The sequence below is a fragment of the Lithobates pipiens genome, unplaced genomic scaffold (genome assembly GCF_037356315.1).
Source record: "Lithobates pipiens isolate NorthernLeopardFrog02 unplaced genomic scaffold, aLitPip1_a1.2 Scaffold_1, whole genome shotgun sequence".
Taxonomy (NCBI): Eukaryota; Metazoa; Chordata; class Amphibia; order Anura; family Ranidae; genus Lithobates; species Lithobates pipiens.
The window spans coordinates 202,408,565-202,435,931 of NW_027507685.1; the positions used below are offsets into that span (position 1 = coordinate 202,408,565).

The window sequence follows — 27,367 nt, forward strand, 5'->3', positions numbered from 1 at the left end:
CCCAAAAATGTGTCAAAAATGTCCGATGTGTCCCCCGCAATGTCGCAGTCACAATAAAAATCGCTGATCGCCGCCATTACTAGTAAAAAAAAAAATAATAAAAAATTATTAATAAAAATGCTATAAAACTATCCCTATTTTGTAAACGCTATAACTTTTGCGCAAACCAATCAATAATCGCTTATTGCGATTTTTTTTTACCAAAAATATGTAGAAGAATACGTATCGGCCTAAACTGAGGGAAAAAAATGTTTTTTTATATATTTTTGGGGGATATTTATTATAACAAAAAGTAAAAAATAATGCGTTTTTTTCAAAATTGTCGCTCTTTTTTTGTTTATAGCGCAAAAAATAAAAACCGAAGGGGTGATCAAATACCACCAAAAGAAAGCTCTATTTGTGGGAAAAAAAGGACGTCAATTTTGTTTGGGAGCCACGTCGCACGACCGCGCAATTGTCAGTTAAAGCGTCGCAGTGCCAAATCGCAAAAAGTGGTCTGGTCTTTGACCAGCAAAATGGTCCGGTCTGCAAGTGGTTAATTCTCCTTTAAGGGGGCGTGACCTATTTCTATATACTTTTGCTAGTAAGTGTTCCTCATTCCCATGTCAAAAAGTTGGGAGGTATGTATGTGTATACAAAGTACTATTGCTATGGTTATTACTATATACTGTACAACAAAAATGTTATGGTCTTAACACAGGAGCCATGTTGGTGTAGCCCCACCTGAGCCTCTCTAAAAAATGTCTTCCGCTGAGCGCTCACGCATGCGCACATCTGCGGGTAAACCGGTCTTTTGAATGGGTAGTGTGGAGCTGGATGCCGAGAACTGCGCAGGCGCAAAGAGTCCGCCGGTACGTAGAGCGCTTGCGTGAACTGTCTGCCAAGGCGGAGGTTAGAGCAGTGCGCACGCGTAGAGAGAATACTATAGCCGTATTATGGTAGTTTGGTGGGTGGGAGTGGCTTTGCGCATGCGCCGTTGGTGTCGGTGTGGTCCTGCCGCCCGCGCCCTTCCGATTCCGGGACCAGGAGCCGGGGCAGCGAGGAGCCAACATCAGCTGTGACACGGAGAGCCATGTATGTGCGGGTTTGTGTATGAAGCCGGGGGTGTGGGGGGCGGCCGGCGTGTGAAGCCGGGGTATGTGGTGGGGAGGTGTCTGGTCGAGCTCAGTGCTATCACTATCTGCATTGTGATGACACTGGCAGGGAGGGGGCGGCTGTGGGGCTGGAAGGGGATTGTAAACTGTCTACAACTGTGAGGAATGGATGAGGCTCTGTACGGGAAGGAATACAACATTGGGGGGGGGGGGGGGGTGATTCACTAAAACTGCTGCCCATGGTAACCAATCGGCTTCCAGCTTTTGCTTGCGAGTTAGGCTTTGAAAAATAAAAGCTGGAAGCTGATTGGTTGCCGTGCACATCCCCTTAATGCATTCAGCTATCTTCTTGCCATTTAAAGCAGTATTAAACCCATCGTGTCATTGCAGATTACCAATCTCATTACATGCCACGGCTGCATTCTTTTTCTTTTAGGAGTTTTCACCTGGTGATCCCGCCAGCAATGCACTTCCTGTCTTCAGGCTCTTTCAGACAAGTGGCGGTAAAGACAGGTGACTGACTTCTTGTTAAAAAAAAAAAAAGACAGGTGACTGAGCCGCAGTTTAATAACAATAGAGCCGGACAGAGCTGTGAACATGCGGGCCCAGCCGCAATGCTCCTTCTTTTTTTTTTACTGATTCAGCTGTGCGCAAATTCCGACGCTTCCCACACACGTACAAATCTAAAATGTGTTTCCGAAAAAAAAAATTACTTAGACCCCCCTCCCCCATTAATTTTTAGGCGCATGATAATAAAATGGTGGGTGTTGCCATTTTTTTATGTCGCACGGTATTTGCACAGCGGTATTTCAAATGCAATATTTTTGGGAAAAAATGGACACTAACGCCATATAATACGCGGTTGCCTGTTAAAATATAATAGTTGATGTTACACTTAGAAAATGGATAAGTAAAATGTCACGCTTTAAAATTGCATTGCGCACGCTCGTGGAATGGAACCAAACTACGGTACTTAAAAATCTCCATAGGCGACGTTTTATAAGGCTTTGCAGGTTATCAGTTTAGCGTTTACATATGAGGTCTGGTGCTAGAATTATCGCTCTCACTAGAACGTTTGTGGCGATACCTCACGTATGTGTGGTGCGATCGCAGTTTACATATGCATGCAGGGATGGGGGCACTTTATTATATTTATTTTTCTCTTCTTTTTTTTTTTATTTTTTTTTTACTCCTGTAACTTTTTTTTTTCTTTTATTGCTATTACAAGGGATGTACACCACTCCTTGTGATAGCATGGGCAGTGACAGGTCCTCTTTAGGCCCCATTCCCACCTGAGCATAGTGTTTTCAGGCAGAAGATCGCGTGATTTTAGGGCTTTTTTTACCGCGTTTTGCTACGATTTTGTGCAGGGCCAAAGGTCACCAATGTAAAAAGAAGAAAAATGCCCAAATCTGCCCGATTCGAGTGACAGAAAAGGGTCCAGAACTTGTTTGAGCTTCAGGCGACTTGGAGTGGAGATGTGAACCGTCTCCATTGAGAATAATAGATGTTTTTCCCCCTCCAGCATTTTGTAGCTTCAAGCTAGAAACGTTCAGGTGTGAATGGGGCCTTATGGAGAGATCTGGGGTCTGTTAGATCTCTCCTCTGCCCTTCAAAGCATCAAATCAAACCAACATCTGTTTGATCTGATGCTTGCTCAAGTCGATAATTGGTTGTTTATGGCCTTCTGTTAAAGGAGCATGACTGAAAAAGGTCTGCCGACCAGTGTGTTCTGAAGTGGGGGCGCCGCCCCCGTCAGAACACAATAGCACAACAGGGGGGATTGCTGTATTAACATTGCATAGTTAGTACAGTGGCTGCTCCGGAGCTGTCAATATTTTTGTCGTTCAGCTCTATTCTATGCATTAAGGTGAGAAACCTTCTGTGCTGCAGAATCACCCTTTTCTTACCTGAGCCCGATCGTTCCAGCAATGAGCATGAGCCCAGCAGCTCCAGCTGTTGTCTCGGGTCCTCATTGGATAGATTGATAGCAGCAGGAGCCATTCTCTCTGCTGTCAATCAAATCCAGTGACATGGGAGCCAGGGGTGGGGCCGAGTCCTGCTGTCTGTGTCAATGGCAGTAAGACTCGGGAGCGCTCCCGCACAGGTACCCCCATGGATATCGGCTCTATGTGGGGGTACTCACGGAATAGGAGAAACCTGGAACGCCGCTGGGGACCCCAGAAAAGGAGGATCGAGGCCATTCTGTGCAAAACTCTTGTACAGAGCAGGTAAGTATTAACATGTTTGTTGTTTAAAAAAACAAAATCGCTTTACAATCACGCTCACCCCTTGATTGCTAATAAATGTTATCCCCTTCCCAGCCAGTGTCTTTAGTACAGTGATAGTGTATATTATTAGCACTTATCGCTTTATTAGTGGAAGTGAGTCAGTACCCCCCCCCCCCACGCTGAATTCTGCACTCTGTACCCGGCGCACCGCTGAATTCTGCACTCTGTACCCGGCGCACCGCTGAATTCTGCACTCTGTACCCGGCGCACCGCTGAATTCTGCACTCTGTACCCGGCGCACCGCTGAATTCTGCACTCTGTACCCGGCGCACCGCTGAATTCTGTACCCGGCGCGCCGCTGAAACTGAGCACTAAATGAACTCCTCACATAATGCTCTGCTGGTAATCACTGCCGCCCTCTATACATTTATATAGTCTTACAGATACAACCAGTCCTTTCAGGACAGCCATAATGCTGATGCGGCCTGTGATGAATTTGAATTTGACACACCTGTTTTAAAGCTTTGTTTCCAGAAGTGGGAGGGCATTTGTAAAAACAGAACTTCCCCCTTTGGCTTCATGTACACTGCTGCTGGTAAACGGACGTTTAGGGCCGGTTCCCACTGGTGCGATTCGCACAGCACTGCAAATCACATGTGATCTGTGCGATGCGATTTCAGCCATACAGATAGTATGGCTGCATCGCATTCGGACCAAACTTGCACAGGACCCTTTTTTGGTTTTGCAGCAGAATTGAATCGCACTAATGCGATCCGATTCATGTCCGAGTTTGCAGTTCACACTGCGATATGTGAACTGATTTGGGGGTGTCAAAAACTTTTAATTGACACCCACAGCAGTTCGCGTAGGGCAGTGTGAACTGGTGTCGGTAAACATGCGATGTGGGAACCTGCAGTGGATTCGCAGGGTTCCCGCATTGTGGCAGTGTGATCCTGAGCCTTAAGAGCAGTTGGGCATTTTTTTCAGCTGCCCCTGAACTCTCCTCTATGTTATCTTATTAGTATATGGACACAGGGTCTTTTATATTTGTTTCTAGACAGCTGAGTTCAGAAGCATTTTTTGGAAAGCCAAAAAATGCACTGCGGTAACTCGCGTTTAGCTGCGTTTCGTTTACAGGCATTTTTTAATTTTTGACTATTTGCAACAACAAAAAACACGGCAAAACAAATGTTTTTAAACATTGGTTACTATCTGTCAAGTTAAATTGTTCGGGAGAGGTTTTAAAGCGTCCCGTGTACATTAAGCCTTTGGGTGAAGTTCTGCTTTAAAAGCAAATAAAGCTGTGTAATGCGTCGGTACCCAGGCTGTTAATGCCACTTTTTATATATTAAGTGGAGCATGTAAAACTATTGAGACAACATCAAACACTGTGTAAAAACTATCAGCCTGACAATGCATTACATAACAAAGTCGGCTTATACAATTTTATAGCATCAACTGAGCAACCTTGTCATTGCTTCCAGCGTTAGTTGTTACACTGCAAGGTCAGATGTACACCTCGTCTACATATACGTCAGTTGGTGCAGCACAGTGTTTATTTTTTTTGTCCCAGTAAGTAAAATGTGAATACATGTAATATCTCTACCCTTTTTTTGGTGATTAGCACTTTGGGGGTTATTTACTACAGGAAAATCCACTTTGCACTGCAAGTGCACTTGAAAGTAAAGTTGCTGTTAATCTGAGGGAAGGAAAATAAAAAACATTTTAGCTTGCACATGATTAGATGATAAAATCAGCAGAGCTTCCACTCATTTCAGATCTACCCCTTAGATTTAGAGCGACTGCACTTGTAAGTGCGCTTGCAGTACAAAGTGGATTTGCCTTTTCGTAAATAACCCCCTTTGTGTGTAGAATTTATGCTGGATATACACATGGCAGTTTTCAACCGACTTTAACTTTTCTTGTTCAATACATTTCTATTCCAACTACAACAACCGTTCAATTGCAAATATTTAATAATGAATTAAGACAACTTACTACCAAAAGTTTCAGTAATTTCATGGTTTCCATATAAAGCCTTTGATGGTAGGTTGCATTAACGCTGAATTTTGGGCATAAAAACCTTTATTGAAACTTACCTTTCATTAGCCACAAGGGCTATAAATCCACTTTGAGTGCACCAATTGCCTTTGCAAACCCAGTTATTACCTTGTAACAGTAACATCATCACTGTGCTGCAGTGTTAATTTTGTCAACAAAGACATTTTCGTCTACAAAATTAATACTATTGATAAGAGCCCTTTCACACTGCCGAGCCCAGACCATACTGTCGGATTTGCAGCACATTTCGGCCGATAGCGGGGCGCTTTTACCCCCCCCCCCCCCGCTAGCGGCCGAGAAAGGGTTAAAACCACCCGCAATAGTGGCATTTTGCTGGCGGTAATGCAGCGCTGCCCCATTGATTTCAATGGGGAGCAGCCGTAAACACACCACTCCAAAGAAGCTGCTGGCAGGACTTTTCCCGACGTCCTGCCAGCGCACCACTCCGGTGTGAAAGCCCTCTGGGCTTTCACAACGGAATGAATGGTGCAGCAGTTTGGGGGCAGATTGCAGGCGCTATTTCTAATGCTATAGCGCCTGCAAAACGCCCTCGGTGTGAAAGGGCTCTTGGGCACAAACAATTGAGATGACAAAAATATGACTTAAACTAAGATGGCATTTTAGTCAAGAGTGGGACTAAAAGTAAATTTTGATGTCAAAATTCTATTAACACTGGTCTGTAGTGCATGTTCAAACCTAAATACCATAAATAACATTAGATTTTTCACTCAGCGGTATATAATGAGTTTGGAAATTGTAGAGAAATTCCTAAATAATGCATTACAATTTAACTACACCCATTAGATTTTAGACAACTAAAATTAGTTTTTGTCGACTAAAAAGTACTGGAGATTTATGCCATGTACACCCGGTCGGACTTTCCGGCAGAAAAAGTCTGACGGAATCTTTTCATCTGATATTCCGATCGTGTCTGGGCCTCATCAAACTTTTTTTTTCGAAAATTCTGACGGACCTAGAAATAGAACATGTATAATCTTTCCGATGGAATCCATTCCTAACAGGAAAACCGTTCGTCTGTATGCTGTTCCGAAGGACCAAAAACGACGCAAAGGCAGCTATGGGCTACTGGCTATTGAACTTCCTTTTTCTAGTCCCGTCGTACGTCACTGCGTTCTAGACGTTCGGACTTTCGTGTGATCGCGTGTAAGCAAGACCGTTTCAGCAGAACTCAGTCGGAAAAATTGTCAGTTTATTCTGACGGAAAAACCGGTCGTCTGTACGTGGCATTAGTCAACTAAATACGACTAAAATGGGACCAAAACACCCTTTTTGTCAAAAGACTAAAACTAAATGGAAATGTGCTGCCAAAATGAACACTGCTGTGGGTTGTGATTGACGGTCTGGTTTTACTTTCTCTGTCGTGCAAGATGGTTGTTCTCAATGGGGAAATGACTTTATCCACAAACAGAGTTTTTGTTCTCTAAACGTGCATGAGCATGTTGATTATGAGCTGAAATAATTATAATATTGGGCATTGTAATGTGTAAAAGTGTTGTGCAAGTCAATTTTAGATGTAAGATATGCAAACACCATCTAACCTCTGGCTTGCTCAGATCACCTGAAGGTGCATGTCTAGACATAAGGAGGGATAGAGAGGGATGATATCCATGGTGCTGGGAGCAGTAGTGCTCTCCAGGGAAAGTCTGGCAAATCAATACTTTGTCTGAAAAGGCTTACCTAAAAGATTTAGACCCCTTTCACACTGGGGCTGCATTAGCGCTAGAGCGCTGCTCGTTTTAGTGGCGCTTTTCATGAAGGGGGTTAAAAACTCCTGTGTTGCTGCTCTGCCCATTAGAGCTGCACGATTATGGCTAAAATGAGAATCACAATTTGTTTGATTAGAAGATAGATCACGATTCTTGCCGTGTATCATCATCTTTCACATTCAAGCAAAAAAAAATTGGGCTAAGTTTACTGTTTCGTTTTTTTGTTTTTTTTTAATTCATTGAAGTGTGTTTTGTCCCTAAAAATTGCGTTTTGAAAGGCCGCTGGGCAAATACAGTGTGACATAAAATATTGCAGCAATTGACATTTAATTCCCTAGGGTCTCTGCTAAAATATATATATACATAATGTTTGGGGGTTCCAAGTAATTTTCTAGCAAAAAATATTGATTTTAACTTAAGCAAGTGTCAGAAAAAGATTTAGTCTTTAAGTGGTTAAACTTCCTGCATGGTTTAAAAACTTAGCAGACTACCTGGATTTTTTTTTCACACAAAAGTCTATCCCTTTTGATCTAAGAAGGAAGAGTTAGTTACAACATTTCATGTTAAAAACTTGGCAGACTGCCTGGATGTTTTCTTTTGACAGCTGAGTGAGCAGTTTAAGAGGAGTTTCCCTTAAAAAAATAAAATTAAATTAAAAGTCAGCAGCTACAAATACTGCAGCTGCTGACTTTTAATAATCAGACACTTACCTGTCCCAGGGTCCAGCGATGCGGGGGAATGAAGCCCCGCTCATCCCCCCTCCTCTCGGCGGCGCCGGCATTGCAACTGTGGGCACCCGGCTGTGGCTTCACAGCCGGGCACCCACTGCCCATGCGCGAGTGGCGCCGTGAATGGCCACGCAGTCATCTGGGACTTGTCAGGTGTCCCAGATGACTGACAGGAGGGAGGGGGCAGAGCTGAGCCCTTCCTGCGCCAAGGGGAAGTTTGGTATCTTACTTGGCATAACCTCATCTTTTACCAAAAAATTGGGGATTTTACACTGGGGGTGCTGCTCGTTTTAGTGGTGCTTTAGTTGTTTCAGATGCTATGGGGTTAACAACTCCCATGTTGTGGCGTTTCCAAAGAACTGCCCATTAATTCCAATGGGCAGGGTGTTTTGGGAGTGGTAAATGCATCGCTCCCATACTGCCCCAAAGATGCAGGTTACAGGACTTTTTGGAACGTCCCGCAAGTGCACCGCCCCAGTGTGAAAAGTGACACTTGAATGAATGGGAGGTGGTTTTAAGACGCTTAGCAGAAGCTATTTCCACCGCTAAAGCGCCTGAAAACCTCCCAAGTGTTGTTTTTTTTTTTTTTTTTTTTTTTTTTTTTCAAATAATCAAAAATTAAAAATGTCAGTAAACGAAATGTGGCAAAATGCGAGTTACCGCGTTTAGAAGCTGTTACAGGCATTTGGCGTTTCAAATACCTCTGAACATCCATCCTGAACTCATTTTTTTTTTTTTGCTTTTCAAAAAATGCTTTTAAACTCAACTGCCTAGAAATGACCCTGACCCTTATCAGTACATGTACAGATAAGATAACCTAGAGGAGAGTTCAGGGGCAGCTGGAAAAGAACACCCAACTGCTCCTAAACGTCCATTGACCAGCAGCAGTGTACATGAAGCCTTAGGGCCTCTGCAAAACAATGTTTGGGGGTTCTAAGAAATTCTCTAGCAAAAAATGTAGATTTTTACATGCATGTAAGTGTAAGAAGTGTCAGAATTGGCCTGGAGCTGAAGTGATTAATCTTGATCACAAGTATACACTCCTTACGCTTGTCACAGGGAGGGGAGGCTGCTTTGTTGATTGATCACAATGGTCTTTGTTATAATAAGCCTAGTAGTCATCCATCTGTCTGTAGACCAGCTAAGATGACCTCCTTGCTTAGTGACATAGTAAGCCGGGCAACTAAACTGGTTAATGACCAATATTGTCCTACAGAACTTGAACTAAAGCACTTAGGAGCATCAGACCACCTCATCATTTAATTGGAGGTCTTTGGACTGTAGGGTGCCTGACAACTAGCCAAGCAGCAGAAGGTTTGGCTTATGTCCCATGTAAATTGGCCCTCTTGAGATCAATGTGTTTGTGCTTCAGTTAACTCTACAAAATTTGTGTATAAAGGAGTGTATAAAGGAGATAAAAACAAACATGCACACTAAATGCAATAATGAATCTACTGTTTAGCTTTAGGCACACTTGTGCAACCTGAAAGTTGCACGATTTTGCCGTGATTTTTGCTGCAATTTTGACGTAAATTGAAGCAATGCCTGTGTAATCTTCAGGTCTATGGACCTCCAGTCAGACCAAAGTAGTACATGGACTACTTTGAAGTCACACAGATATGAACAGTACTCATTGGAAATCACGGGGTATGACTTGTCATGCGACTTTGCAGTCCCAAGTCTCACAGTCAGTGTGAAAGGGACCTTGCTGTTTTAAAGATGAGCTTTAGGTCGATTTAAAAAAGAAAAACACTACTTAATTATGTTGTAAAAATGAACTAAAAATTGAACTTTTTTAAACTGAACCTGAATGTCTTAAAGGCAACCAAATGCTGTGATGGCATGCTCTAATTACCGTCACAGCAGCGCTCAGTCCTGCGAGAAAGAGTCAGCTCTATGAACTAATCAAGCTCTGCTGCAGTAGCTTTCTGATGAGGAGAGGACAGAATGATAAATGTATCTGTGTGCTGCTGTTCCTTCAGTCATCAGTCAGTACTATGGCATGGTGCAGGCCAGTGACCAAACAGTTTTGCTTGAAGTGAACCCGTCATGAGAAAAGTATGGGGTCTGCCATTGCTGGCCGCCTTCTGAAAATGCTGAGTAGGTCAGGTTCAACTTTGAAGTGATTGTAAAGGCAGAAGTTTTGTGTTTATTTTATTGCATTAAGACAAAAAAACTTCTGTGTGCAGCAGCCCTCCTCACCCACATAATACTCACCTGAGCCCCATCTCTAGATCAAGCGTTGTTGTAGGATTGTCTCAGCTGCCCGGGACTCCCCTCCTCATTGGCTGAGATAGCAGTATGGTGTCATATAAAGTTAGTCAATGAGGAGAGAAAGGGGGTCGGTCACGGCTCCATGTCCAAATGGACACAGGGAGCTGTGGCTCGGCTCAGGTGCCCCCATAGCAAGCTACTTGCTGTGATGGGCACTCAACAGGAAGGGGACCTGAGAAGAGGGTCTGGGCTGCTCTGTGCAAATCCACTGCAAAGAGCAGGTAAGTATAACATGTTTATTATTTTTACCCCAAAAAAAAATTGACTTTACTATCACTTTAAGGCCCCTTTCACACCAATGGACCAAAAGGGTCCTGTCCGTTTTTCAAGGGGACCTGATCGGACCACCCATTGTTCTCTATGGGGTGGTGGATGTCGGCGGATATGTGACCGCTGTTACCCACCGGTATCTGATCTGTTAAAAACAGATGGATGGGGATATATGTTCGCCATCCACCTGGTGGAACGGATGGCATGCAGTCTGTTTCCATCCAACCACCCTATAGAGAGCAAACCAAGAAAAAGAACCACTGCTCCAGGTGTATAGGGATAAGGCTGATTGGAGTATCTTGCAGAGTGCTAGCCCCGTCCCGCCTCTGTGGGACACTTGGAAAGAAGAAAGAAATGGCTGCAAATCCAGAACTTCCAATTGCCTTTTATTTTGTTTCACAAAGATAACACCAAACTTGTATGCATTTCATTCATACATCTTGTGCTTAATCATTGCAAACGATTAAGCACAAGCAAGATATATGTGTGAAACACGTTCGGTGTCTTTGGTTTTATCTTTGTGAAACAAAATAAAAGGCAATCGGAAGTTCTGGATGTGCAGCCATTTTTCTTCTTTCCAACCCTATAGAGAGCAGTAGGCTGTGTCCGCTCTATGTAGCGAAGCGGATACTGACCTGACCTGTCATCAACAGAGATTCCTCGCTCAGCAGGCCCCGTGTGAAAGGGACATAACACTTTTTAGTTACAGACCCAGAATAAGCATTCTATGTAAATGAGTGTCAGATTTCATATCTCTGTTTTCTAAGCAGGTCAAAAAAGCATAGAAGCCTAACTAATAGCGTGACAGCAAATACAGCATCATTAATTCTGTCAGGCAGGTACACACACTGGTGCAGAGAAAAGGGTCACTGACCTGGATGTGCTTTCTGGCAGGGGGTACCTAGATCACAACACGTGTTGAACAATTACAAATCTTTTTGACAGGTAGGACAAATGCACACATTTGTATTGGTCATGTGCTGCAAAAAATGTTAAAATATCTTGTGACTACTTGGACTATTTTCTGATGATACTCTTGTTCCTTTTTGCCTTTTGACATTTAATAATTGTTTGTCTGAAATGGTCAGATTAGTCATGCTGTGTAAAAGAGATACAAGCTTGCACACATAAGGGCACTATGTTTTGACTGATCAACAAAGACATGTCTCCTGCCCTTTCCATACAGTGAAACCATTGTATTCATTCCCTCCCAATGTTAGCTTAGGTTAGCCATACACACTTGTATTTCTCTTGTTCAGTCCCACGAGCTGAGCAGGAGAAATCAATAGGTTCCCCTATCCACGCTAAACAGCCTGGATAGAGGAACATCCTACCGGCTACTGTATTCTGACAGCTGATGCTCCGGCAGCTGTCACAATACTTGATAGGACGCAGTTACTGTTCAGGCGAGAATTTCAGATTGAAGTTTTTCTGACATTAGAGCCATGTATGGTTGGCTTTAGGCCTCATTTACACTTGCGTTGTATACAAGGCCCCCAACCATTCCCCTTACGGAAATGCAAAATTGTGTGTGTGTGTGTGTGTGTATATATATATATATATATATATATATATATATATATATATATATAATATGTGATGCTGCCCTGTAGCAGTAAAAGTGCTAAAGGGCGGTCAGCAAGTGGTTAAAAGTTTTTTTTTTTTTTTTTTTTTTTTTTTTTATATATATATATATATATATATATATATATATATATATATATATATATATATATATATATATATATATATATATATATATATATATATATATATATATATAATTGTTATTAAAATGACAAACGTGGTATAATTGCCTGCTCTGTGTAATGGTTTTGCACAGAGCAGCCCGATCCTCTTTTTCTGGGGTCCCCTGCTGGCGATCCAGGCTCCTCTACTTTGGCAAGTGCCCCGATGGCAAGCCACTTTCCATGGGTGCACACATGCATGCTCGCTCACAAGCCGCCCTGTCTGCTTCTATTGACACAGAGTGCCCAATATATCACGCAGGTGCCCAGGGAGGAGGGAGACAGTGGTGAAAAACCTGCGAATACAAGGTTTGAATCTCGGCTGATCCCTGCTGAACCAGCCAAGATTTGAACAGTCTATGGTTGGCTTTAGATTCTATTTACACACTTATGGAACATATTGTTATCCTTTTTAAAAGGGTGCACAAAATCTCAGTGCCTACCAAGCAGTCTCTTTATGTAGGGGCCAGCGGGTATATTAAAGAATATGTAAACCCAGCATTGTATATTCCTGATATGTGCCTGCTGTACCATGTACTTCTATGAGAAAGTATCCTGTTCTCTTTGTATTTCTCCCTTTTTGTGTGAAATCCCTGCCAGTCCCTACTGACAACACTAGGCATGAGAGCACATCATGGCCAATTTTCTGGCTGTGCTGGGAACTCTGCATGCTCTCCAATGATCAGACTTGTGCTGACACCCAACCCCCTCACCCCACAAAACTAGTCACTGGGAAAACTGGTGTACTGCTTTCTCCTCCCCCCAGCTCTCTAAGCTCCCCTATGTAGCTGAGAACAGAGGATATGTGATCACTTTAAAAGAAAATTGAAAAAATTATATTTGTAATGTATTTTTATATCTATACACTAATGTTTTGCCTTTTTATTTTATTCCTAATGAGTGTTTTTTTTTTTTTTAGTTTTTTTTTTTTTTTACAAGTTGAGGATTCACATATGCTTTAAGCTTAAAGAGGGATTCCGCCCAAAAAAAAAATATTAAAAGCCAGCAGCTATAAATACTACAGCTGCTGACTTTTAATAAATGGACACTCACCTGTCCCGGGTTCCAGCGATGCCGGCAGCCGAGGCCGATCGACCGCTCGTGCCTCGGCTGCTGCCGCCGCCATTCTAGGTGAGGGAATCAGGAAGTGAAACGAATCGGCTTCACTTCCCGGTTCCCTACTGCGCATGCGCGAGCCGCGCCGCGCAATAGGAAATCTCCGCACTGTCACTGGGACCCGTGTGTGTCCCAGCAGACAGCGCGGCAGGGCAGGAAATGGCGTAGACTCCGTGGGAGTCTATGCCCGGAAGTGGGTGAAAATACCTGTCTTTGACAGGTATCTCCACCCCCCTCCCCCCTGAAAGGTGTCAATTGTGACACCGGAGGGGGGGGGGGGGGGGTTCCGATCAGCAGAGGTTCCACTTTAGGGTGGAATCCCGCTTTAAATAGTTCTGTACAATATACTTCCAAAATTAGGATTGGTTGAGCCTGCCCTTGAGCAGAGATCACATGACCAAATATGTGTAATAAGTGGGAGAGCCTAAAGGAGCATTTACCATTCCGGAAAAGGTATTTTAGGTGTTTTATACACTCCAGGAAGAAAGTGGACATTTGAGTTCACTTCAGGGGGAACATGGTGCTTTAATGTGTTGAAATTTTTGCTATTGAAAATGAACTAATTAAAATTGACTGTGTCCTCTTTTCCCCACCAGCCTATGTGTATGGACTCTAAGCCTCCATCATGGGGCATATGCTATCCAGAGTGTTTGGGAACAAAGAGATGCGAATATTGATGTTGGGTCTAGACGCCGCTGGGAAGACCACCATTTTGTACAAGTTGAAGTTGGGCCAGTCTGTCACGACAATTCCCACCGTAGGTTTCAATGTGGAAACTGTGACCTACAAGAATGTCAAGTTCAATGTGTGGGACGTTGGTGGTCAGGACAAGATCCGTCCGCTCTGGCGGCACTATTATACAGGCACGCAGGGCCTTATATTTGTAGTAGACTGTGCTGACCGAGATCGTATTGACGAAGCACGGCAAGAGCTGCACCGCATAATTAATGACCGAGAAATGAGGGATGCCATCATACTAATTTTCGCCAACAAACAGGACCTGGTGGATGCCATGAAGCCACATGAAATCCAGGAAAAGCTTGGACTAACTCGTATCAGGGATAGGAACTGGTACGTCCAGCCGTCATGTGCCAACACCGGAGAGGGACTCTATGAGGGCCTCATGTGGCTAACTTCAAACTACAAATCTTAAAGTCTCTTCTTTTTATGGTGGAATTTTTTTTTTTAATATATTTTTTTTTCTGTAATTTTAACGGCTCACTAGAGGAGCTTTAAAGGGAGTATTCCTTATCAACCAAATCTTGGTGGCCCATTTTGTTATGTTCTAAGAGTTAAGGGGAGATTTTGGCGCTGCTGGGCTGCAAAGAACTTGCAGGATACTGACAGCCCCTTACGATATCTGCCTTAATTAATAGTGTAAAGCGGTTAACACAAATGAACATTCGATCTTCCTTCAGACCTCAGCAGTCACATCTTTTGTCTGCTGCCCTGTACTGTTAATGAAAAGGGCTGGTAACCTCGGCAGCAAAAACCTTGCAACAGCCTAGCAGTAAAACGATCTGTTTCACATGGGGAAGATTTAGTGTTACATTATTATGGATGCATCCTCTTATAGTGTAACGCCTCATACCAGACCTGTGCCTGAACTTTATAATGCTTGGCAGATGTTTTTCATCAGCAAAATCTGTTTATCGGATGCCATTTTCATTAGTTGATAATTAGTCTGATGTTCAGTGCATGTTGCAATTTCGGGAGCTGAATTTGGATTCATTTACCCTTTAACCCATTCCTGTACTAGCATTCCATAAACCATTATTGACTGTTATTTTTGTAGTTAACATTCCCCATCCATGTTTCTTTAACGGTGCTTCCAATCTTTCTCTTCATTCCACTGTTAGTAACAAAATGTGCTCATTTTAAACGTACCCTTTCGGTATAGCCATTTTCTAACATTGTATAGGCCCACCAATTACAGATCTGTACAAAACGATGGTCTAAACCGCTTGTCTCCCGATGCTCATATACTGGTACATGCAATGATGACAAATCCTATGAGCCAGGTAGTCAAGGCATCTAAAAAATAAAGAGCACTTTTTCCCGTTTTTGCAAAAACTGTCAATGCCTAAAACTACTTGCTAGCCCCTTGATTGGAGGATTATCTGGCAACTTATTTTTGTAGAAATTTGTCCATCTCTGCCTGTTACATATATGTCTGTTACTGAGCAGGTAAAAAGATTGAGTCACATTTCATGTTTTTTTTTTTTTGGATGGTTTAATTATTACTAATTTATGCTTTTGTTTCTAAAAGTGCATTAGTGCCTGCCACGCCACTGACCTCTTAATATTCTGTTATTAATATAACGCTCTAATTGGCAACCAAATTTGCGGCCAAAGCTCAGTTTAGCCAATTGTCCTTTTTGATAATAAAACAAGAATGACACAAGTCATTATATTTGCACTTGACTATATAAATCAAGTTTTTGATTCTTTTTTTTTTTTTTTTCTTCTTTATAAAATCACGTCCACATAGTGGCCTCCGGTATGGTGTTAAAATACAGTGTTAATTGTTGATTATGAGGCTGTCCTACTTTAAGAATACTTTGTTTTGTCTGGCTCAGTCTTCCAAGCCTGACAGGCAATATTGTCTGACATAAGTCCTGCTGCTATACCAATACATAGGTGATGTGGCAGGATGTAATTCTTACTGACTTGTGTTGCTGAGCTATGCAGACTCCCCTCGCTGTCTTCTTTTTTTTTTTTTTTGCCCCACCTTTCCTCTATGCGCAAATGCTATTCCTGTTCCAGAATGTTTTACTTCCAAGATGATTTTTGTTTAATGTTGTATTGCTTTAAATTTCAACTGATCAATAAAAGTTCAACAATGCATCCAAATGTGTGTTACAAAGGATATGTGTTAATACATTAAGCATGTGAAAAAAAAAACAAAAGTCGTTACAAAGTTGTAGTACTGATTTTAGGTCAACATTGCATCCATATGTGTGTTACAAAAGATATTTAATGCAATGCATGTGGAAAAAAAAAAGGATCTGCAAAGGGAGTAGTACAGATTTTTTTTTTTTTTTTTTTTTTTCCCTCTATTGGTAATTTTGGTTTTTGGTCTATGTTCCTGCGACACGGGGCTTTTTTTTTTTTTGTTTGTTTGTGCAGAGAAAAGTTTTCTTTTGCAAAAGTCAAGCCTTTCCCTTGTCCGCTGAGATTTGAACAGTGTTTACTCTTTCGTGACCAGCGTTTTATTTTTTTTTATTTTTTTTATTTTTTATTTTTTTTGAAGCTTGGGTGCCCAGACCAATGCATCAGTTAACTTGACCACTTGTCTGTTAGCAGATTGGAGAACTAAGAGCACACGGTTGAACATTCCTATTTCTCTGCTGCAAGGTTAAAGCGGTTGTATAGTTAATTTTTTTACTTTGACCTACTGGTAAGCCTATAATAAGGCTTACCTGTCGGTAAAAAGAATATCTCATAAACCTGTACGGTTTAGGTGATATTCCCCTCGCAATGAGCCACTGACTTCAGCGGCGCACGCGCAGCGGGGATTCTCAGCTGAAAGTCTGGCAGAAGCCAGACCCTGCCGGGAAGAAAACTCCTGCGTGCATGCACGGGAGTGACGACATCGCGGCTCCGGTCGCGATACCCGGAAGACACGCCGAGGGAACATGTCAGCTACCTCTGCGTGGACCGAGTAAGATGCCGGCGCCTCGTTCTAAGGTAAGTATTTCATAATGAGCTAGTATGCGGTACTCTGTAGCGCACACCCACATGGGTGTCCACTGTAGGAGAGCCTTCTCCACTGTGGACACCTGATGCAGGGAGGAGCCACCACCGCCACTGATGGACCCCAGAAGAGGTAGATCAGGGACACTGTACAAAACGAACTGCACAGTGGAGGTAAGTATCACATGTTTGTTATTTAAAAATAAAACAAGAAACAAGGGTTTACAACCCCTTCCAGCTGACCGTACGTATATATGCGTCTACACAGAAGGGGGTCTGTATCTGTGAGGCCGCATATATGCATACCTGTCTTTGTGCTGGGAGCGCACCACATGGCACCTCCCAGCACAGATACTGTGCTCTCACCGAAAACCCTGGGTCCAGGATTAACAATTAGGACCCCGGACTCCTGGTTCCCAGTCATCTGATCACTGTTTTCTATCTCCTCTGAATGGAGAGAAAGATGCATTGCATCTTTGTTTCCTTGCAGGGAAGAAAGATGTAAACAAAACTGTGTAAAAAAAAAAAAAAGAAATTGGGATCAGTGTCAGTGCAAGTGTGTTTTAGGTAGGATTAACAAAAATAAATAAAAATGTATTATATATATATAATGATATACTGAAACTGCTTCCCATTAATATCAATGGATGATCCTTTCATGCTGGGGGCAGTGCATCTTTGGAAAGCGCCTAAAAAATGCCTCTGTCCATTGAAATAAATGAGAAGCTCCTGAAAAGCGCTGCAAAAGGTTCACATGAGCTTAAAAGCGCACAGCTAATGCCACAAAAACGCCCTACGTTTTATGGGGAGTTTTAAAGCACCTCAATGTGAAAGGGGTCTAAAGCTGAACTCCAGCTTTTGTTTACATAGTCCAAGCTGGTTCAAACATACGATGTCCCTCACTAACCTGTGTGGCCACTGGATGTGTGGTATAAATTGTGTAGCTGAGGCTACATACAGCACACCACTCTGGGTTAGGGTATGAGACTGTGTCTCATACCTGGAACACATTAGATTCTATCTGATCGGCACTCAGCCATTCAGAGAAAGCAATGTATTCTAGCAATGTCCCAGACATAATTCTTGCCTAGGCAAGAAATGGTGGAAGTGCTGCTTTGCAGAACAATAGATTGTTGTAAAAAAATAAAATAATCCAATATTTAAAAAAGGGAAGGGAGGGGAGGCGGAGAATTAGGTTTAGGGTGAATATCCAGCTTAAAATGTTGTATTGTGGCCATAAAGCAGTTATTGGTTCAAATGGTAAAAATAAAGAAAGCAAAACACCGCAAATGTACATCACATGCGTCTGCTTAATATGCAGCCGCGGGGGGCGGGTAGTATGGGTTGCACCTTTGCCTGGCAGCAATAGGGCTGTAGGCTTGGCTCCAAATTGACACATTAAGATTGTATGATCTCCCTGTGTTTTGTATGACTTTCCTCTTACAGCCCATAAATATTCTGTTTCCTACCCTGCACTGGCTAGTCCCAAAACCTAAAAGAGCATAAAGCTGTGTACACACAGCTCAGATTCCTGCATCCACACGAGTGAGGTGGATGCAGGGATCCCCCCCCCCCCCACAGGGACTCCCTGCTGTCAAAATACAGAGTCCTGCAGACACTGATCCAATTAAAATTTTCCAGCAGATCCCTTGAACAAAAGCTGATCCAACAATCTGCTTCTGTCCGGGTTCATATTGCTGCAGATTTGGCATGCGATTTGACATGTCAAATCGCATGCCAAACTGGTAGCAATGGCACCTTCCGAATCAGTGCCGCGGTGCAGCACCAATTCCCAAACATAGTTTCTGCTTTTGCCAATTTCAGGGTGCGATTTCCATTGACATCTGTACAGAAACCTGCACAAATGTCTCTGAAATCGCCCCAGAGGTCGGGACTGAGATGCGGGAATTTAAATTTCATTCCCGTTGTCAGTGTGAACCAGGGTTTTGAAAGGAGGGCTACACAGATAAAAATTCATCTTCATCTTGTCCCTGTTGAATCAGCTGAATTTTGATTCTTGTGTGCACAGCTTATGGCACGAATGTGCAGTACTGTGAAATGGCTTTAAAGCTGCACAAAAAAACTTTCATTTATTTACTGTATATTCCTTCATAACCACAAAGGATATAAGTTCACTTTATGACCACCAAATGCCTTTGCAAACTGAGATACTACTGTGCAAATGTATTAGTGCCATGATCACTGTGCTGTACATAAGCTGTGCAGAGAACAGAGCTGTGGGAGGGATCCAACGGGTCTAGCTATTACAGGCTGCCTGCAGAAAACAGGAGGGGGGTGGATACAAGACCGGTCACTGCACAAGGTGAAGGAGTAGCAGTGACTGGTCTTTAATTCAGGTTCAATTTCTGCAGAGACAAAGTTTTACTGTATTTACTGCATGTGCATATTTAGTTACACTGCTTGCACAGGGACACATGCAATACCACACTGCCACATTGTTTTTTTGTGCGTGCATTCCCCTAGCCTCCCCTAGAGAATGGACTTCAGTGGTGGCACACACTGGCTTATGCTGCTAGAGAATATATACTAATGGTGGCCAAACATACGGTCATTTTAAGCCAATTTGAGCCAGGTTTCACTAAATTGATTAGACAATGCAGCTTACTACCAACAGTTTCAGCTGAGTGAATGAAATAGATGATGGTGGGTTGCCTTGATCTCTCTTTTTGTAGTTGAAGGTTGGTTCAAAGTGCTGTGTGGACATCACAAGTTATAAAGGTAATGGAGGAATCCTCTGCTAGGGTTGGGACAATCTAATGCAGGATATAGATGTTCTGATTTTCTTTCCTGCAGCCATGAAAATCGGTTGATTCCCCCATCAACACGGGCAGCTATTGTCTTCTCCCAACAAGGGGAGCTATCCCTTCCTGGAGAACACAGTGGAGTTTATTTACTAAAGCTGGAGAGTGCAAAATCAGGCTCACTTCTGCATAGAATCTAATCGACTTCTAACCTTAGCGTGTTCAATTAAGCTTTGACAATAAAACCTGGAAGCTGATTGGTTTCTATGCAGAAGTAAGCCTGATTTCATAGCGATCACCTGTAAACAAACCGGCGTCATGATGACGCCGGTTCCTCTCTCCCCTCTCTGTACTGGTGTGTACAGTGGAGGGGAGAAATCGGATGGCAGCCACAGCCATCCCAGCAATACTCTGCAATACCCTGCCAATACCCAGCCATACCCATCCAAGCTCAGCCAATATTACATTGGGGGAGATGACGTGGATATTACAGTGGGGGAGATGTTTATTGCAGTAGGGACTATATGGTGGTGGCATTTTCACAGGTTTTTGCAAATTCAATTATTTGCTGATCTGAAAAATGATCCGATCTGTGACTCTGATCCGAGGAACGATCTGTGAGTTTTTTGATCCGTTGCACCCCTACTGCTATCAGCTATAGCCACTGACAATAATCACATGTAAAAATCCAGCATGCTGATTGTATCCAAGTCGATTGATAGATCGGTTTTGGGTACAGTCAGCCTGCCCATAGATGGTTTGAATCTCGACCAGTCCCTGCCAAACTAGTTGAGATTTGAACCATCTATGCCCAGCTTAAAGCAGCTGATGGGAGAGACTGCAGGAAACTGCAGATACATTTGGGGACATTTATCAATCTTGATCCAAGACAGAGCAATGCTAAACAGGAGCAGTGAAATACAGTTGGTATAGAAAGGATTCCATCTCCACATTTTGTTTTGCAGCCTGAAATGAAGACACCATTTTTGTTTTATCCAGCTGTATTTAGCGCAAATTTTAACATACAAGTAAAAGGTATAACACCAACATGTCAGGAAAAAAAAAAATATATAAAAACTGATTCGCTGAGATGGAAAAAGGATCGCCCCCTTGTGTCAGTATTTGGTTGAATCACTGTTGCTTTAATTACAGCCTTTAGTCTGTTGGGATCTGTCTCTACTAACTTTGTACATGACTAGACTTTGCAATATTTGCCCACACTTCTTTGCAGAACTGCTCAAGTTCAGTTAAATTTGATGGTGTGACTGTAGACTGCAGTCTTCAAGTCATTCCACAGATTTGCAATGCGGTTTAGGTCTGGGCTCTGACTAGGCCATACAAGGACATTCACCTTTTCCTTCAACCACTGTGTGGTCATTTTTGCTGTGTGCTTTGGGTCATTGTCATGTTGAACAACTTTCTGGCAGAGGGCAGCAGATTTTTCTCAAGCATTTGATATTGTTTTGCCCCATCCATTTTCCTTCTATCCTGATAAGTGCTCCAGTCCCGGCTGCAGAGAAACACCCCCATAACAGGATATTACCACGGCCATGCTTTACTGTAGGAATGGTGTTGGATGGTAAGCTGTATTGGATTTCCACCAGACATAGTGTTTGGTGTTGAGGCCAAATAATTCAATTTTAGTCTCCTCTGACCAAAACACATTTTTCCATGTGGCCTCAATATCTTCAAGATGTGTTTTTGGCAAAGCTCAGTTGTGACTGCATGTGGCCTTTCTTGAGTGGCTTTTTATTTTTTCTTGCAACCCTCCCATATAAGCTACATTTGTGGAGAATTTGTGATATTGTTATCACATGCACACAATGACCACGCTTTATCATTAATTCCTGCAACTACTTCAGAGTTGCTGTAGGCCTCTTGGTAGCCTCTCTGACCAGTTTCCTCCTCGCTTTCATCCAGTTTGGAGCACAGTCCTGATCCAGGGAGGGGTCTGTGCCTTGCACCCATAGTTGATTGATTGCTAAAGTTGCACTACCAGGGACTGATATGCTCCAGGAAAGCTTATTTTCATGCTGAGCTAATCAAAATTCAAAGTAATTTTTTAGGAGAGGGGTGATCCTTTTTCCAACTCTGATTCCTTTTTTCTTTTTCCCAGACACGTTGTTGTTCTATCACTTGGATGTTATAAGTTGCACTGAGTATATACAGTTGGCTAAAATAAAAACTATCTGTCTTCATTTTAGGCTGCAAATAAACAAAATCTGATTATTTTAAAGGGGGGGGTGATTAATTTCTATACCCACTGTACAGCGTGAGACGGGATTTAGCATGTTATCATAAATTCCTCCTTTAGCCCATCAAATGCTGTGTGTGCGATTGCAATAAACCTGAGTCTGACCATTTCTTAAAGCGATATTAAGGCAATTTTTTTTTAATAGTATTAAAATGACAAACCTGTATTACTTACCTGCTCTGTGCAGTAGTTTTGTGCAGAGTGGCCCCAAACCTAATTTCCTGGGGTCTTAGCCTGGTCTGCAATCTTGACTGCTCATCTGTGTCTGCCCATAGCAAGTCACTTGCTGTGGGGGCAGACGTGCAGGCTTGCTCCCAAGCTGAGCTGTGTGTGTCTATAGACCCACAGGATTTGACTGACAGCCAATGGCTCCCACTGCTACCTGATCCTCCTGAGATGAGAGAAGAACTGGAGCCAGGCACAGTGCTGGATTGATACTGGACAAAACCATTTTAGAACTACTTTATGCTTCTGCTTAGAGTGGAAATATGTCTTTGAACATTGCAAGCTGTTGCACTTGCCTGCCTGGGAATGCAGACACGCAGGACTTTAAACCTGTTGCAGAGACTTTTCTGAAGTAGCCGCTGCCTGACACCCTACTAATTATCATCAATTTGCTTAATATATCTTCCACAATTATTTGGCTGACGGCATATATGAAGAGCCCTGGTAAGAGTTGTGTACAGCTACACCTTCTAAGCTTTCAGTAAGCGCAATTTTTATGATGTACCGGTACATCTTTTGGTTTGAAAAACAAAAATGAATGATGCCCATCAAAGAAAGGTATTTTATTCAAGTGTATCTCTAGTTTCTTAGACCCTCTAATGTTTTTATTGGTACCTGGGTCCGCTTCTATTTGTAGTGGTGACCGCTGTCACAAATAAGGGAAGTAGAGGGAAAATAGTAGAGCTGTCTCCAGAAGAAAGATGAGCTCAGGCATCCTCCCGGCAGCACAGTAGTGTAGTGGTTTGCACCTTCACCTGGCAACAAAAATCGAATCCCAACCATGGCACCATCTGCCTGGAGTTTGCATGTTCTCCCTGTGCGATTTTCCTCTGGGTACTCCGGTTTTCTCCCACACTCTAAAGACCTGCTGGTAGGTTAATCGGATCCTTTCTAAAATTGACCCTAGTATATGTATGAATGTGTTTTAAGGACCTTAGGTTGTAAGTTCATTGAGGGTAGGGACTGATGCGAATGTACGTATATGTAAAGCTCTGCGTAAATTTACAGCGCTATATAAGTACCTGTAATAAATAAATCCTCTGAACTCATTTCTAACCCGAGCTCCGTACTCCAGTGAGCTGCAAGCTGGGTCATTCCTTGGCCCGCTGCTCGTTGCAGTACAAAAAAAGTTCAGGTTAAACTGCCGTGGCACACTAGTGTGGTGTGGGAGTTTTGAAAAATATTTAAAATTGCTAGCGTTTTCAAAACCTCGAACATGGAAAAATGAAGGCTCTGTTCACGCTTGTGCGATGCGGGAACCCTGCAAACCCACTGCGAGTTCCTGCATCGCACCCGACTTGCACGGCAGTTCACACTGCCATATGTGAACTGCTGGGAGTGTCAATACAATGTTAATGGCACCCCTATTTCAGCTCGCATATCGCACTGCAAACTGACAGTTCAGACATGAATCGGATCACATCCATGCAATCGGATTCTGGTGCAGATCAAAAAAGGGGTCCTGTGTGAGTTCGGTCCAAATGTGATATCAGCCATATTATCTGTATGGCTGAAATCACATCACACGGGCATCGCATGTGATTTGCATTGCAGTGCGAATCTTGCATAGTGCACAATTGTGAACTGGGACTCAATGGTAAATCAATGTTGAAAAAGGTAAAGTAACATATATAAAAATGCAATCTCTGTCAGTCTGTCATTCATTGGTTCCTTTCATAACGCAAGACTTGTGCGAGATCTTGAGAGAATGCAATCGCTCTAATTATATTATAATAATAGACTGTTTCATTCCAACGTTGATGCCTTTAAATAAAGTTTGTTCATTGTTTAGTGATGGGGAAATACTTAATCAAGTCTGGAACTCTGAAAGTGAAACTGTTAAATGATAAGCAAAAGTACAAAGAAGATTACAATCGCTTCAATCTGATTTGCTCTTGAAAGCAGGCACAACATCCTTTACATTAAAGCGGGAGTCCGCCGTGTTTTTTTTGTTTTGTTTTTTGTTTGTTTTTTTTGTTTTGTTTTTTTAAAGCCAGCAGCTACAAATACTGCAGCTGCTGACTTTTAAAATAATGACACTTACCCGCCCAGCGCGCCCGCGATGTCGGCACCCGAAGCCGATCTCTCGATCGTCCCTCCGTGGTGCTGCCGCTATCGTGGGTATGGGAATCAGGCAGTGGAGCCTTTCGGCTTCATTTCCCGATTCCCTACTGCGCATGCGTGAGTCGTGCTGCGCAATAAGGATGGTCCCCGCTGTCTCTGGGATCCGTGTGTTTCCCAGCAGGCAACGGGGGACCTTCGGAAAGGGGCGTAGATTCTGCGGAAAGGGGCATACCTTCTGCAGAATCTATGCCGGAAGTGGGTGCAGATACCTGTACTGTACAGGTACCTGCACCCCCCTCCCCCCTGAAAGGTGCCAATTGTGGCGCCGGAGGGGGGGAGGGTTCCAATGAGCGGAAGGTCCACTTTAAATTTAAAATTAAATCTATGTGTAAAAATAAATAAGTTCTTCACCACAAAAATAGTTAAATCTTTTCAGGTGTGCCATGAAATTTTTTAGATCTTTTTGGTTTGAAGGAAGACAAAGTTTGAGAGACACTGGGTTAAGCCTCGTACACACGGTACGATTGTTGGCCAACCAAGCATCAGATTTTTTGTCAAAAGGGCGTGTGCCGGGATCTTGTCTTGCATACTAACGGTACACAATTGTCGTGCCACAAATATTAACATAGTGACGTACTACGAGGAATTTCAGCTCTTGAGCGCCTCCTTCTGCTAATTTCGTGTTTGGTAAACATTGATTCCGAGCATGCATGTTTGTACTTTCAACTTTTGTGTGATGGATTTGTGTACTGACCATACGAAAATCAAGCCATTGTCTGCCAAAAAATTTCTAGCCTGTCATCCAACATTTGTTGGCCGAAAATTGGACATTTGTCAAAAGGAGCATAAGATTTTAGGACAACAGTCTGTCAACAAACAATCCCCTGCCAATAATCGTACCGTGTGAGGCTTTAGAGAGAACTTTGGAGGATTCACAAGCTCATCTCTACTCCAGAGATAAGGGGAAGTCTGCCACTGAGGCACCTGTACCTGGGACGTCTTAAACTGACCATACATTGATCGAAATGTGGCTGATTGAGCAGAGACCAGCCAAATTCTGATCAATGTGGCAGTCACCGGCCAACATGTTGAAAAACCTAAGGAATATAAAGGACTTGCCTAAATTGCATGCGTGGATTGAGGGGAAATCTTCCAATGGGGCACCTGTTGTTTAGCCTTCTTTCACACTGCTTTGTAGAAAAATCGTGGTAAAAACACCTGCATTTTAGATACATTTCCAAGTGTGCTTTCTGGTTGTCTGTACCTGAGAAAAATGGACATGAGACTCAAATTTGCGTTTTTGATGCATTTTCCATTAATTACGATTTTCGCTGCATTTTTGGCACAGTTTTGAAAAACCCCTCCACAGCTAAAGCGTGAAGGACTTTTCAAAATGCACCAGACTCAAATTGCAGTGGTGTGAAGTCTCATAGGATTTAAAGGGAAATGTTTTTCTTGCAAGGGAAAAAACACATCAGTGTGAAAAGCCCTTAGAGGGGAATTTCCTTATTTTTTTTTGTAAAGGTTTTCTCTCATTTCTAAAAGGCAAGGAAGGGAGGGGGTGGTGCTACAACCTGACTGCCAATATTAGATGGAGGCAGATAAGCGGGTGCCAGATCTTCAGCCACATTACTGTTGAAGCTTGAGTCCATACAAATCAATTGGCACAGCAGAGAGTTGCCGTAAAAACTTCCTTTTATTAATCCACCCACAGGAGTAAAAACTCACAGAAAAGTTAACTTTTTGCTGCAACTCTCGGGTGTGCCAATTTTTTTTGTATCTCTTTGACAGCAAGTGACTGGAAAATTAAACTGGCAGAAGTTCTAAAGCCAAACTCTAGACAGATATAAATTACGCAAATGAATGCAGTTCTGTAATTGTTAGTATATAATTCATTTTTCTTTATTAAATGCAAGTATGTACCTGAATTTGACCTGGTATCAGCCTTTTATAGTTCCCGTACATCAGAGCTGGAATGTGAGAGAAAGTGGCAACACAAGGGGCCAAATCAGTTAATGTGCTGACAAGAATGTTGATAGGAGGAGAAGGCAGAGTGACATGAACTTGAGCTCAGCGCTGTACTACCAATCACAGGCTGGCCACAGGTCCAGGAGGATCTGAGCTCAGGGGAAGTTGGTTTAAAATGTGATGCTGACGACATCTAGCAGCAGATAAAACATGCAGCAGGGAAAATCTGTGGATTGAAGTTGAATGTTTTTTTTATTTTTTATATTTTATCTTGTTATTTGTGGCTGGAACTGCTTTAATCTTCCCAATGAATGAACAAGTGGACCTCTTATCTAGCAGATTTTTTTTTCCTTTGTAAGTGATCAGGGTTAGTGATGTATAACAATTGGGAGTTTGTGAAGCCAGGTGGCCCAGATCCAATACAATTTGTCATGTAGGTCCTTACGTGATGCACCCTAACGTTCAGCTTCCATCAAATCATTCACCCATCTGAGCCAATTGGTTCTGATTAGTACCTTATATGTGGAAAACTTATACTGTATGTTGGATCAGACTCCAGTACAGCTATGGAAAACTGCAGCTGAGGTTTATCATTTTGAAATTGCTGAGAAAGTGAAGGGTGGTGGCATTTGAAGCTTTGCACTTTATAGTAAAACTATAGGACAAAACATTTTTTTTTCCTTTTGGATAGAGCACAGGAGGTTTATAACACCTTTGGGATATATATATATATATATATATATATATATATATATATATATATATATATATATATATATATATATATATATAATTTTGCCATCTGCAAATATTTCCCTTCACTTCCTGTCCCATAGCCAAAACAGGAAGTGAGAGGAAATCCCTCCAAATTAAGGGAATTCCTTGGGTGCCCCCCAAGGTCACCAGAACTAGTTTCCCCTGTTACATTTCTGTGGACAACCCAAAAGGTTTAGGGGTGTGCCTATGGGAATTTTTGACTGTTCTTCCAGAAGTGCATTTGTGAGGTCAGGCACTGATGTTGGACGAAAAGGCCTGGCTTGCAGTCTCCGCTCTAATTCATCCCAAAGGTGTTCTATTGGGTTGAGGTCAACTCTGTGCAGTCCAGTAAAATTCCTCCACCCCAAATTCGCTTATTCATGTCTTTATAGA

The 27,367-nt window shown here is 42.6% G+C and overlaps 1 protein-coding gene across 1 annotated transcript; it reads left to right on the forward strand.

Annotated features, from left to right (window-relative positions):
- The first annotated feature begins 931 nt into the window (after positions 1 to 931).
- Positions 932 to 16,102, forward strand: LOC143981992 (ADP-ribosylation factor 6-like). The gene is made up of 2 exons (XM_077480293.1): positions 932 to 1,074; positions 13,846 to 16,102. The coding sequence occupies exon 2, from the start codon at positions 13,875 to 13,877 to the stop codon at positions 14,400 to 14,402; it is 528 nt and encodes a 175-aa protein (XP_077336419.1). The 5' UTR covers positions 932 to 1,074; positions 13,846 to 13,874; the 3' UTR covers positions 14,403 to 16,102.
- Positions 16,103 to 27,367: the final 11,265 nt, after the last annotated feature.

Bases quoted from the DNA above. Each gene is read 5' to 3' on its own strand.
- LOC143981992 (XM_077480293.1), top strand. From the start codon at position 13,875: ATGGGGCATATGCTATCCAGAGTGTTTGGGAACAAAGAGATGCGAATA.